General features: G+C 45.4%; 2 protein-coding genes across 2 annotated transcripts; one reads left to right on the top strand and one right to left on the bottom strand.

The window, feature by feature from the left end:
* Positions 1 to 477: 477 nt before the first annotated feature.
* Positions 478 to 7,958, bottom strand: LOC118123592 (cyclin-dependent kinase 5 activator 1). Its single transcript, XM_035181084.2, has 3 exons — positions 7,457 to 7,958; positions 5,562 to 6,179; positions 478 to 5,452 (listed from the first exon to the last, which is right to left on the bottom strand). The coding sequence occupies exons 2-3, from the start codon at positions 6,063 to 6,065 to the stop codon at positions 4,961 to 4,963; spliced, it is 996 nt and encodes a 331-aa protein (XP_035036975.1). The 5' UTR covers positions 6,066 to 6,179; positions 7,457 to 7,958; the 3' UTR covers positions 478 to 4,960.
* Positions 7,959 to 8,859: 901 nt separating this feature from the next.
* Positions 8,860 to 11,882, top strand: rpain (RPA interacting protein). The gene is made up of 7 exons (XM_035179633.2): positions 8,860 to 9,054; positions 9,334 to 9,525; positions 10,153 to 10,225; positions 10,451 to 10,562; positions 10,770 to 10,833; positions 11,263 to 11,403; positions 11,751 to 11,882. The coding sequence occupies exons 1-7, from the start codon at positions 8,983 to 8,985 to the stop codon at positions 11,778 to 11,780; spliced, it is 684 nt and encodes a 227-aa protein (XP_035035524.2). The 5' UTR covers positions 8,860 to 8,982; the 3' UTR covers positions 11,781 to 11,882.
* The last annotated feature ends 451 nt before the right edge of the window (positions 11,883 to 12,333 follow it).

Here is a 12,333-nt window from a genome sequence, read left to right as displayed (position 1 = left end):
CTGTACTGATCATAAAATTATCTTTTTTCATCCCATGTATGTTAGTGAACATTTATGTTTATTCTTATTTTTTCTTTATGTCGCTGATGATTCATATAATAAATTGTATGATTCTAAAAATGTTTTTATTTCATCTTTTGAAAAAAATTAAATACATTTTTTAATATTGTTTTGTCTCTTCAGAATCGAGGACAGCGCCCCCTCCTGTACAGACCAGGTCCCTTCGTGTGGGAGGGGGCGGGGCTGGTTAATACTGTTGCACCAGTGATGAAATCCTGCTGAGAGAAATATGAAGATTAAACTGCAGCACCGCCCCCTGGTGGCTGAGTGAGGAGCACATTCAGCACCATGGTCAGCAACAGTCTTTAGCACTGATTCTCTGTCTCCTGTCACAGAAAGACTCTGGCCGAACCGGGATTCGAACCAGCAACCTTCTTAATCTGTATAAAATCACGTGGAATGAAACGAGGACGACCGTGCTTGTAAAGGTTTTTATATAAAGTACCTGTAACAGTTGATCAAATGATTCTTACGTCTCACATACATATTCATACATCCACATGGTGACAGCCTGCAGCCTCAGCACTCCAGTGTCACGAGTAGCCGTGACGTTTGTTCCACAAAGATTCTCGTTTGCACAATTCACAAATGAAAAGGAAGAAAAAACTGCAATAACTTTGTCATCATTACCATAAACTTCATATGTTACACGATAGTTTTTCGTCTTGTACGTGTTGCAAGATAAAATATGGCACATCGTTATGAGTCGGTCGATGATGAGAGGATGTGGGGGAGGGGGCGTCGTCCACCCAGACCGCCGCTCGCTGGGAGGTCTGAGCCGGTTCACATGTCGGGACGTTTGCTCATCAGTTCTTTTGTTTCACAGAGAAAATCAGCAGAACTCGTCTTGTCTGTCGTCCACATGATACTGAAGAATCAATATATAACACTCTTAATGGATGTGTGTGTGTGTGGGGGGGGGGAGAAGTAGTAGAATTGACTGTTGTGTAAATTCCTCCCCTCAACGTTTCACTCGTCATATTAAGCCTCATAGTTCCACACACGTTGAGGCGGTTTGCTTGTTGCTGTCGTTAGAAGTAGGAACACATGGCGTCTCAAGAGTTTGCAGGAGGTTGTCGTCTCTTTCAGCTTTTCTAAAACCGTGAGAGTGAAAGATGAAGGTTGTGGGTTTAGATCTGCTCTGACCGGATCACTGTACCTTCAGCTCGTTCCCTTCAGGGCTCAGGGGCACATTCATCAATTTGTGGGGTTCGTGGTTACATTAAAAAAAAGCCCTGTTCACCACTGGAGACAATCCTGGACGCTATCAGAGGTTCGGCCAACGTTTGACGCTCTGCCCTGATACTTGTTGAACTTGAGGAATCGAGGTTCATAGTGAATCATAATCAGAATAATTCAGAATCAACTTGACGATTCTGACTCAACTCGACTCGGCTGCAGCTTCGGCCCTTGAGCAGGAATCAGGGGCATGTTTTTAAACTGGATGGAAACCGAAGAGACGTCATCAGGACACAGTTCAACCAACTACAGCTGATCCACTCTCCCAATGACGGCTGACGAACATCTGGCAAGAGATGAGAAGCTCATGTTTCTGTCTCAGCCTAAAGGAGCCATTGTTAAAAAGGAAATCTGTAAAATAGAGTAAAACAGGAGCAGTAACTAAAGGAGCTGTGGCTCAGTTCAACGATTCACCACAAGAACCAGCAGGTCACAGTTCTGGATTTCAATAAAAACAATCCTCCTTCCTGGACGATGGATTTAGGTTCCATCCCCACAAACTTCTCTCAATGTCTTTATCACCTTTAAAGTTGCTTTATGTAAATTTTCTCTGCGACGTGCCTTCTTGCCCGTGGTGATGGTCGCTCGCCAAGAGCCTCAGAGATAAAAGTGTTTAAAAGACAAGTTGTGTTCTGCGCTCTGATCGGTGCTACTTCCTCAGGACAGACTGGAGGCTACAGCGTCTCCGGTTGGAAACTGAGAAGAAACTAACCTAGATACAGAGAATAAGGAGCTTTGTCCCAATTCAGAGGCTGAATCCTGCGGAGGACGCAGTTTGATGCTGAACTTTCAATTGGAGAAAACATACATACAGCACCTTTAAATGTATCTCAACCTGCAGGGATCTTTGTGTTTTCACCCCAACAACCTACAGTTTGGCTCTTACAGCACAAAATAAACAGGAGTGTTATTGAACAGTCGTGTTGGGACCGGGAGGAATGCTACGTATCGACTGTTCAACCCATCAGAAACAGCTCGGAGGACGCAGGTGTGAACAAGCTCGTTTGCCATGGATTCATTCTTCATATGCATATTTGTGTCATGAGGTCGGACTCTGGATCGAGGCTACATCAGGTCGCTCTTTCATCTGAACACAACCAGAGTGGATTCACCTCTCGTGTGGAGACACCAGCAAACAGGCGTCACTCGGCTTTTACACGTCTTTTCAAAATCACCAATACTTTGATTCATCATATTCACATCAGACCAAAAATAATAAACTGGAGAACACAACGCTGAGCGCTCCGGCTTCCCCCGACTCCACGTTACACTTTGTGGCACATGAAACTTTCCCTGCACGTTAAACATCACTCTGCACAAAGTCTGTCTCCTCTGGTGGACAGATCTGACACCTGATACAACAACACTGTGAGAAGGTTCCTCCAGGAGAGTCTCTCTTGTTTCAGCCGTCACGACTCTGAGTCGCCTCGTGTTTCTTTGTATTTCCTTTGTTGTTGTTTTGTATGAAATAACGAGTCTTTAAGATGATATGGCACAAGATCTCTGCCCCGTGTGAGAAGGCAGAGCTTTTCCCACATTAAAGACTGAGTGATGTGACATCATCAGAGCAGGGGATCTCCTCTCAGGAAACATCTGGAGCAGCTGTATCCCAATAAAAATCCTCTGTTCAGGGGGATTCCACAGATTTTAAACATGGAGGTCATGTTGTTGGTGCATGAGGAGTAGGACCCAGCCTCTTTGTTTGAGATGTGTTGTATTTTAATCTCAAACTGGAGGTGTTGGATTTGATGTCTGGATTTAGGAGGCAGTGTGTTTCTGATGCGCTCCAGTTGAACAATTTAGTCTTGAACGGACCTTTTAGACCCGGACGCCCCCTGGAATCAAGAGTTAGGACGATTTTGATAAAGGACCAATGTTTGGATTTGCCTTTACGTGCAATCTATGGATACAACCACCCCCACCCCCCCACATCAGCTGAGCGGATGTCACATCTCAGAGTCCGGCTCCCAGCAGTTCAGCACGGTGAATGCTCAGTCTCTTCTGGAACATGTGGCGCAGTGTGCCCAACACAAAGCAGCATGCTAGGAAACCTATAGAAGCACACATGCATATCAAACAACTGAATATTAAGCCGTCGGGTCAGTGGACCTCAGAGTCTGTGTACATGGGACAGTCTGGACTGGACGGCACCAGACCAGACGGACGAGGTGTCTCCGTCCAGGTGGATGTGGAGACAAATGAGTGGCGAGGGGGAGGAGAGAGCGCGGGGGCCCTCGAGCTGAGCGGCGACATTGAAGCGTTGTTTTGGAAGAAAAGTCACATCTGCCCCCGACCTCGCACATCTGGGATCTAATCCCATTTCCTTTCATTCTGAGGTTTGTGGAGATTGGTTCAGATTCGATGATCCATGTCCTCCACGACTCAGCTCAGTCATTCATACAGTATGAAGCACCTTATTCCTTCCTTCCTTCCTTCCTTCCTCCTTCCTCCTTCCTTCCTTCCTCCCTTCTTACTTTCTTTCTTTCTTTCTTTCTTTCTTTCTTTCTTTCTTTCTTTCTTTCTTCCTTCCTTCCTTCCTTCCTTCCTTCCTTCAGCACCAATGCAGGACAAAGTGCCGGGGAAAGGAAGGAATGAAGTAATTCCTTGTTTTCCCTAGAGGGGTCAGTATTGCATTTTCCCTTAATATTTTTGTAAAAGTAAACAGCTTTCAGCAGAGCTCGGTTCATGATTATTAATCTGTGAGCGAAGGGATTAGATAAAAGAAGTGAGTAATCCACAGATAAACCCACATGTTCCCCTTTAAGTTCTAAACTTGATCTAAAACGAATCAATTAATCTGCTTCAGCACGATTACACCTAATCAGGATGTAAATTTCACAGTCTGACCAGTTTGCAGACTGGTTTTGTTCTGGTAGATTCTGGCTGGTTATGGTGAATTAGTTACTGCTCTTAAAGTCTCGCAGCCAGTGTTGGTGAGTGCAGTAAGCTCGGGCAGGACAATAAGGGACAAGGTCAAATGGAGTTGGCAATAAGCAGGTGGTCATGTGCAAGAAGATATGAGGTGACCTCATGCAGCGTGATTCGTATTTTTCAACACGCAATCAAAAATGCCTGGACGCTATCACACAATATCAATATTCCTTATATTTATAATAATGTTCACCCTTGGTTCTGTAAATCTGTGTTGTCTGGCGTTTCTAAACCAAATCAGGACTTTAACAGGAATCAGATTTCATGTCTCATCTCAGCAAACCAGGTTCAGGTCCGACGATAAAGATCTGCTTCTCTAATCTGTTCGTGTAATATCATGAACCCTGATGTGCAGGCATTGGATCAAATCTGTGTCAGTTACATTGTGAGTGAAAACCTAAAGATCAAATCTCTGCTGTGAAGCTTGTTATCGTCACAACCTGAACACAGAACATGTGACACGTCAGAAGACGGGCCCAGAACCACCAGCCTGTGTCTCAGAGCCTGTTCCTGTTCCTGTGGCTCAATATCAAATGAATTAATTTATCCTTAATCCCAGAAGCTCTTTGCTCTGAGTAACAAACAAGAAATTTGGTGAATCACAAACCAGTAGAGACGCCAGACAACAGCACTACTCCAAGGTATCGCTACGATTCTTTACATCAGTCCTCAACCTTTCAACTCCATCCATCTTTCTATCCATCCTCTCCTCCCCCCTCCCGTCTCCTTCTTATCGGTCGATGCCTATGAGGAGTTTGGTCTTCTCCTCTTCTTTCTTGCTCTCGTTCTTCAGGTCGGCAAACACCTGCGTGAAGTAGTGCGGGTCGGTGTTGATCTGGAGCATCTTGCCACTCATGCGGTTGATGATCTCCAGGCAGCGGTCCCAGAAGGCCTCCTTCTCCGCCTCCACCAGGAAGGGCTTCAGTGGGTAGGAGATTTCGTTGCCCATGTAGGAGTAGGACAGGTAGAGGCAGGTGAGCAGCGAGGCCTGCAGCTCGCGCTCGGAGGCCACCTCGGCAGAGACCACGTCGCGGCACAGCATGTAGAGGAAGACCACGTTGGCCGGAGTGATGAAGCCCTGGTCCTGCCAGCCCTGCAGGAGGAGGGAGCGGTCCACGCTGCGCAGCCACAGCACCGGATCCGTGGGGGAAAGACGCTTCAGTCGGTAACATCGACGGCACAGGAACTCACCCAGGCTGCGCATCAGTTCACTGGTGGAGGCCTGGGTGGAGAAGAGGGAATACAGGAGATAGAGAAGGTAAGAAAGAGCAATGTTTGGATTTTATATTATCCCAATTTATCGAATTTTCGATGACAGAAAAGGTTATTACCTGGACAATGACACGTTTTGGCGTGCCCACTGCAGTGGACGGCTGGATCCCCGAGCCTGTGAGGGAGTTCTTCTTAGCAGCGACAGCTACGTTGGCCAGGGTCTTGGAGGTGGGCAGGTGTGAGGAGGTAGTGGTGCTGGTGCCTGACGGGTCCTGGCCGGATGTGAAAGATGCAAGGTTAGCGCAGGACTGAGACTTCTTCAGCTTCAGGCTGTTGGAGGCTGAGTTGGCGGTGGCGTGTCCGTCCGGAGAGCTTCCTTTCCCACCGTCCCCGCCCTCGGACTGGAGCTTCTTGGAGCCCTTCCTCTTTGCAGAAACAGCCACGATTCGCTTCCATGGCAACACGCTGATGATGGAAGGCCGTTTGAGGGACTTGGCGGCCGCGGCGGCGTCCTTGGCGTTCTTGCTGTTCTGGACGGCTGTGTAGTGGCCGACCGTGGCCGGGCCGTCCTCAAACAGCGCAGCCTTTCGGTAGCTGGGAGACAGCGACAACACTGTACCCATGATGCCTGGTGAGGGTTAGCGGGCGGACACGGTGGAGTGGGGGGCAGCGGGGGGAAGCTCTCTGATTGGTCTAGACAAAGATCTTCAAAATGTCACTTCTGCAGGAAGTTGGACCTGTGAGCAGAGAACAGGAAGCAGCGTCAGTACTTTCCACTTGTTACATTACTTTAACAAACAGTGCAAAATGAAACCATTCAATTGAAAACATTTTACTATTACTTCAAACCATCTATTACCACAACCTGTGTTTAAACTGGGAGCGGAAGCTGGAGAAAACACCACCATCTTCACATTTACTCCCCAAATCCATTAACTCAAGTGCTTTCAGTAAAACAGGGATTGAAAACTCTGGCAAAAGCTCATGAATAGATTTCAATTGAAGATGTTTTTATTACTGATCCAAAAGCCTGGATATTTACATTTGATGGTGATATTACTGAGACTATGAAACAACTTCAAGATACAGTAGAAAACCTTCAACAATAAATCATGTGGCCTTTTATTACTGTGACTCTGACACGGTGTGATTTAGGAGAAACCCCCTTTTCAGAGCTTTCCCTGAGGAAGACTGTGACCTGTGGTTGAAACCAGAAGCTACAAGTTCCCCTTGAGTGAAGTTCAAGTCCATTTTCATTTTGTATAACACAAAATCATAACAGACATCATCTCAAGACCTCAAAAATCATAACAACTAAAATAAAGAAGTGATTTTCTTAAACCTCTTTTGGCTTCAATCAATCAGGAATAAAAAACATTTAAATTGATTAATATTTACTTGCGATTAATTAATTGAACTAAAGAGCCAATTGTTTTATTATCTGACTTCATCTCAGAGATATTAAACCTAAATATGAATTAATAAACAGGGTTCGAAACACAGCATCTGCAGCTTCCTCTCTCTGTCAGTGAGAATTCCTCTGCATGAATTCCTCTCGTGCTGGGATCGAATCTCCCATCGAGTCCCGATGTGAACCCATGTGTTTAATGTGTCTCTGGACTCATGAAGCCCAGGATGCGTCGCTGCTGAGGCCTCGGATTTAAACCAGCAGCCTGTGTGTTATATAAGAAGCAAGATGAGGCCACAGAGGCATCATGAGAAACAAGTGAGCACGAGCATCCATCTTAGCTTCAAAATGGAAGCCTGGAAAACGCCCCCCCACCCCCAGCATAAGGCAGCTTCACAAACACACACAAACACACACCGTGTATATTCTACACAAACCAAACGATGACTTGAATCGTGCGTGAACCATTTTAATACATTCTCATGTCAACGTGGAAAGAAGCGCCTCACATTTGGTATTTGAGTGTTTCCTGAGGCCTCCTCCACGAACAGGCTGGTTCAGTGTTTTATCATTTACAGAACTGGAGGAGAAAGAACGTGTTTTTACCTTCTGATCAATCTGCTCTTCGTTTCAAATCCATCTATCGCACCTCGCTCCCTCACGCGCAAATGCGGTGAAAACGACGAGCGGCTCCTCCACCGGCACCGCAGGTCGCTGGTTCCCGCACCGCCTGCAGCCCGCAGGGTCCGGGGTGTGAAGGCGGATCGGTCCCTGCAGGGATGTGAACCCTGAAGAGCTGCAGGCTCACGGGTCTGAGTCCCGGCTGCTGCCCCTTTCCTCAAATCCTCATCCGCTCCTCGGTTGGAATACAGATGCAAACCAGATGTGGATTCACCACTGGAAGTGGAAATGTGTCTTCCATCGAGAAGCGACCATCTCTAATGTCCCGCTGCTGGGGGGGTGACAGCTGACAGAGCTCCCGCACACACACAACATGAAACACACAAAACAACACGGATCTTTATCGAGAGGGGAAAGATGGCCACTATGAAATCCAAAAATAGATGTGAGCTTAAACCCTCAACGAGAGAGAGAGAGAGAGAGAGAGAGAGAGAGAGAGAGAGAGAGAGAGAGAGAGAGAGAGAGAGAGAGAGAGAGAGAGAGAGATGCGGGCATCTGCAGTTATTCGGGTTGGATGCAGGAGAGATACGGAGCTCTCTGATTGGCTGAGGCCGGGATGCTGCTGATGCTCAGCTCTGAAACCATTGGTCCCCGAGCGAGTCGAGCCAATCAGGGAGGTCACTGTCCGAGGTGCTGAAACAGCAGAGGAGGCAGAGGAGGCAGAGGAGGTGGATGAAGAAGAGGAGATGGAGGAGGAAGAGGAGACAGAAGAGATAGAGGAGGAAGAGGAGGCAGAAGAGGAGGGAGAGGAGGTGAATGAAGAAGAGGACGTAGAGGAGGGAGAGGAGGGAGAGGAGGAAGAGGAGGGAGTTGAGGGAGAGGAGGAAGAGAAGGGAGAGGAGGAAGAGGAGGGAGTTGAGGGAGAGGAGGAAGAGAAGAAGGGAGAGGAGGAGAGGGAGGGAGAGGGGGAGGGAGAGGAGGGAGAGGAGGGAGAGGAGGGAGAGGAGGTGAATGAAGAAGAGGAGGGAGAGGATATAGAGGTAAATGAGATATATGAGGAAGAAGATGCATATGAGGTAGATGAGGAAGATGAGGTAAACGAGGAAGAGGAGGTTGGAAGTTTGGTGAAAGTTTGTCAGAACTGTTGCAGCATGAGCAGACATCTTGATTTTATTCACAGAAATCAATCAAACTTCAATCAATAAATGTTAATTTAATATTAATAAATCTAATACATTTTAATGAATATAATAAATATTAGTATAATTCAAATGATATCATTGTAATATATATATATATATATATATATATTTTTTTATATATATATTTTTTTTTAACTTGGCAACAGTGAACTACACATCCCGTCATGCAGTTCGCGGCCGCCTCCATTAGGTTCCGGGTCGCGGGGTTAAAAGCGGAGATGTTTTGGTTGTGGAAGCCGTGCTAACTTTAGCCTGGATGTTGGAACGGGTCAGTGTTTGTGACAGTCGGTCAGTTGGTGTTGTACGAAGATGGACGCGCAGCACAGACACAGGTCACTTTATAAAGGAACCACTCCGCCATGGAAGGAGACGTTCCGCAAAGTAAGACCCGCAACACGGATCTGTCAGCTAGCTGCTGTTAGCTGCTGTTAGCTAGTGTTAGCTGCTGTTAGCTAGTGTTAGCTGCTGTTAGCTGTGTTAGCTAGTGTTAGCTGCTGATGGCTAGCTGCTGTTAGCTAGCGTTGTTAGCTGCTGTTAGCTAGCGGTTGTTAGCTGCTGTTAGCTAGTGGTTAGCTAGTGTAGCTGCTGTTAGCTGCTGTTAGCTAGCCCTGGTCCTGTGTGTAACACCGAGCTGCTCCTCTTCTCTCCCGGCTCCTCCAGCGCTGTGTGGACCGGCTGAAGAACAGCCGCTCCCGGCTGCTGGACAGGTACCGTCAGGTGGGAGAGAGCCCGCAGAGCTGCGGCTCCGGAGCCTCCATCATCGTCCAGGAGGTGATGGAGGAGGAGTGGAGCGTCCTGCAGTCAGAGGCCCGGGGACTGCCCTCCCTGCTGCGGCCGGAGGGGCTGACAGAGGTCGGTCTGTTTCTCCGTGTGTCCCCCTCCAGCTTCACCTCAGTGTTAATAGTCACTTCAAGTTACTAACGTCTCACACACTGACATGGGACATATTTAAAGTTTCACTTCACTGACAGATGCATTAAATGAAACTACACAACTTGTCCTGTCAACATGGGACTCTACCCTTTTCTTTCCCTGAAACACTGTTGCTCTACTTGATCTGTTCATCATCACCGTGTGTTGATCATCTATCAGCCTGTAACTGAAGGGAGTAAAAACTGACATATAAGATTGTTTTGATGCTACAATTCAATTAAGAGTTCACGTAATAACAAACGTGTTCACGAGGCCAGACAACGTTAATTTACAGTGTGATGGACGGGCCATCACCTAATTTTGAGTCACTTCATCACGTCACACATAATAAACCCTGCACCAATAAGAAGTAGGAATAAAAATGGGGTCAAGTTTGTCAATATTGTTAAATTCTGACCATTTCTGTCTTGAATCCTCGGGAAACTTCTGGAAATCAATTTCCTTGACTTGATCTGTCATCTGTAGCTGAACTGCCTGCTTTGTTAAAATCCACTATAATCTATTTTAGTTTTTATAACCTAGTGAATGTCCTTTTCTTTTACACAGATGTTCAGTGTCATGACAGAGTACGATGAACTGGCCGTGCTGGAAGAAATCCAACAGGAGCTCATGTCTCAAGGTAACTTTTTGTATAGTCAAATGTTTTTATTAAGGAGTTTGTGTTGAAGTAAATGGGATTTATTGTTTTGTTTTAGTATTGGATTGGATATTTAGAATTATGGAAATTTCAATTTTGTTTTGTATCGTGACAGCCCCGACACGGTGGTAATTTCAGCTGACGTGAGATACAAAAGCACAGGAAACAGTGTGAGCTTTTTGTTTTGTGTTTTTCCTTCTGCTTCAGAAATGTCTATAATTGAGGAGTATGAGAGAAACCTGCAGTTTGAGGAGCAGTTCATATCGTCGGTCGTGGAGGGGATGGAAGAAAAGCATATTATTTGTCCCATTTGTCACACGTGAGTCTATCTAAGTCGTATTTACAGACACGCATAGTTTGTCATGTTCGCATCTAAGTGGATTAACTACAAATCATTTCTATTCTACCACACTTTTTAAAATTAATGAACTTTGAAAATGGAGACTGATATAAATGCATTAAGTTTGACCATATGAAGCTGTTGCAGAACTAAATCTCATCTTTAAGTGCTTCTTGTTTCTTGTAGGAACAACTTAAATATCAACAGTCATTTCATCTCCTGCACCTGTGGACTGTACATCAACACTAAGGTTTGTGTGTTCAAATCTTATCCAATCAAATGAGCTCCTTTCGTTTTATATTACATGATCTTTCATTTCAAACTAAAAGTCATAGTTATGGCCTCATGTTGCCTCTGCAAGTTAAAGTTATTTGTTTTTGTACAGTTGCAGCAATTTGCATCATAAATTCTACTCCTTCTTGTCAAACACTCATATTTTTTGTTACAGTGTGACTTTCTCTTTTGTGTGCTACCTTTTTAAATACAGCTACACACCTGCTCCTTCCCCAATGTCCCATCAACATGAATCTGTTTCTTCCCCCTGAAACAATGTTCATTATGACTTTGTGTTGACAATCTGACAGAAGTCGTACATTGACAAAAAAAGCCCAGAGTTCAGTTACATTGGTGAATATTGTCCTCAACTAAAATGCTGCGATGTTGTTCCGCTTGTCTTCAGACACGAGACATTACTCCAGATGTCCTGCGCTATCAGCTGGAGTCCAGGGTGTCGGAGCACACGGAGGACTGTCTCCACAATCCTCTTTTCTTTGTCGCTCCAAACATAGACAGCTCTCCAAACCTGATGATCAGCTGCCAGGTATGGTGGTCACTCACTGCCGGGTCACCCAGGCAGTTCACAGGCCTGTGTGATAAGACAATACAAATTGTGTGATGCTGTAAAAACGTCTGTGGCTTCATATAGATGCTCTATTGTTTACTTTGTTGTGTGACAAATCACACTTTATTCTTTTAGTTTGAACGACTGAGTTCTTCTGCACACTGTTGGTTGCAGACAGGGAAGGTTTTCAGATATGCATTCAACTCCTGACATTCTCCAGAGACACATTTCACATTTAGGTTAATTTTCAGTTGTGGTGAAATTGATTCACCTTTTTTTTTTTTTAATGGCGCTCTTCACAAGTTCATTGTTTCCTCTCCTTTCAGGTCTGTGACTATCTGTCCATCGTTCTGTGAGAACGGACGCAACGATCATGAGTGACTCGACTCGTGAGATATGACTTTGAGTTTTTTGCTCTCTGTATATTTTGTGAAATAAAATCTATTTTTAATATTTAATGTGGAGTCGTTCTTCCTTCTTGTGCCGTATGCTGCTACACCAACAACCTGTGAAGGCTTCACCATTTTGTCTGATCTCTCAGGATGTGATAGTCCTCCATTGCCTCACTGTTGCATGTGTCACCAAAACTTGATAGTGATAATAAAAACAAGTAAAGTATTTATGGTCAGATTCCAGCAGTGCCCCTGAAAACATCAAAAAGAATCACTCAGACAGAAGACAGGACATCATTTAGAGATACTGTATTAGTAATAAAGAGAACAGGGATTTAAATCCAGTGTGTATGGATTCCTGCCCACATCCAGCTGGAAGGAGATAAACTGGCTGATAAATATGCAAAATGAACAATAAGGAAAAAAGACGTAGATGTGGCAGTAAATTATAGGAAGGCTGAGATCCAAAGTACACTCAAATCAGGACTGAAAAGGGGGGGGGCAGGATGAATGGGAC

This window comes from Hippoglossus stenolepis, chromosome 16 (genome assembly GCF_022539355.2).
Source record: "Hippoglossus stenolepis isolate QCI-W04-F060 chromosome 16, HSTE1.2, whole genome shotgun sequence".
In the NCBI taxonomy this organism is placed as follows: domain Eukaryota; kingdom Metazoa; phylum Chordata; class Actinopteri; order Pleuronectiformes; family Pleuronectidae; genus Hippoglossus; species Hippoglossus stenolepis.
The sequence above is the reverse complement of the archived record's forward strand: the minus strand, read 5'-3'. Positions and strand labels throughout refer to the sequence as shown.

Coding starts and splice junctions, on each gene's coding strand:
- LOC118123592 (XM_035181084.2), bottom strand. CDS start 6,065: ATGGGTACAGTGTTGTCGCTGTCTCCCAGCTACCGAAAGGCTGCGCTG. Junction 5,453..5,561: donor CAAAACGTGTCATTGTCCAG/GTAATAACCTTT, acceptor TTCTCCACCCAG/GCCTCCACCAGTGAACTGAT.
- rpain (XM_035179633.2), top strand. CDS start 8,983: ATGGACGCGCAGCACAGACACAGGTCACTTTATAAAGGAACCACTCCG. Junction 10,226..10,450: donor ACAGGAGCTCATGTCTCAAG/GTAACTTTTTGT, acceptor CTTCTGCTTCAG/AAATGTCTATAATTGAGGAG. Junction 10,834..11,262: donor GACTGTACATCAACACTAAG/GTTTGTGTGTTC, acceptor GCTTGTCTTCAG/ACACGAGACATTACTCCAGA.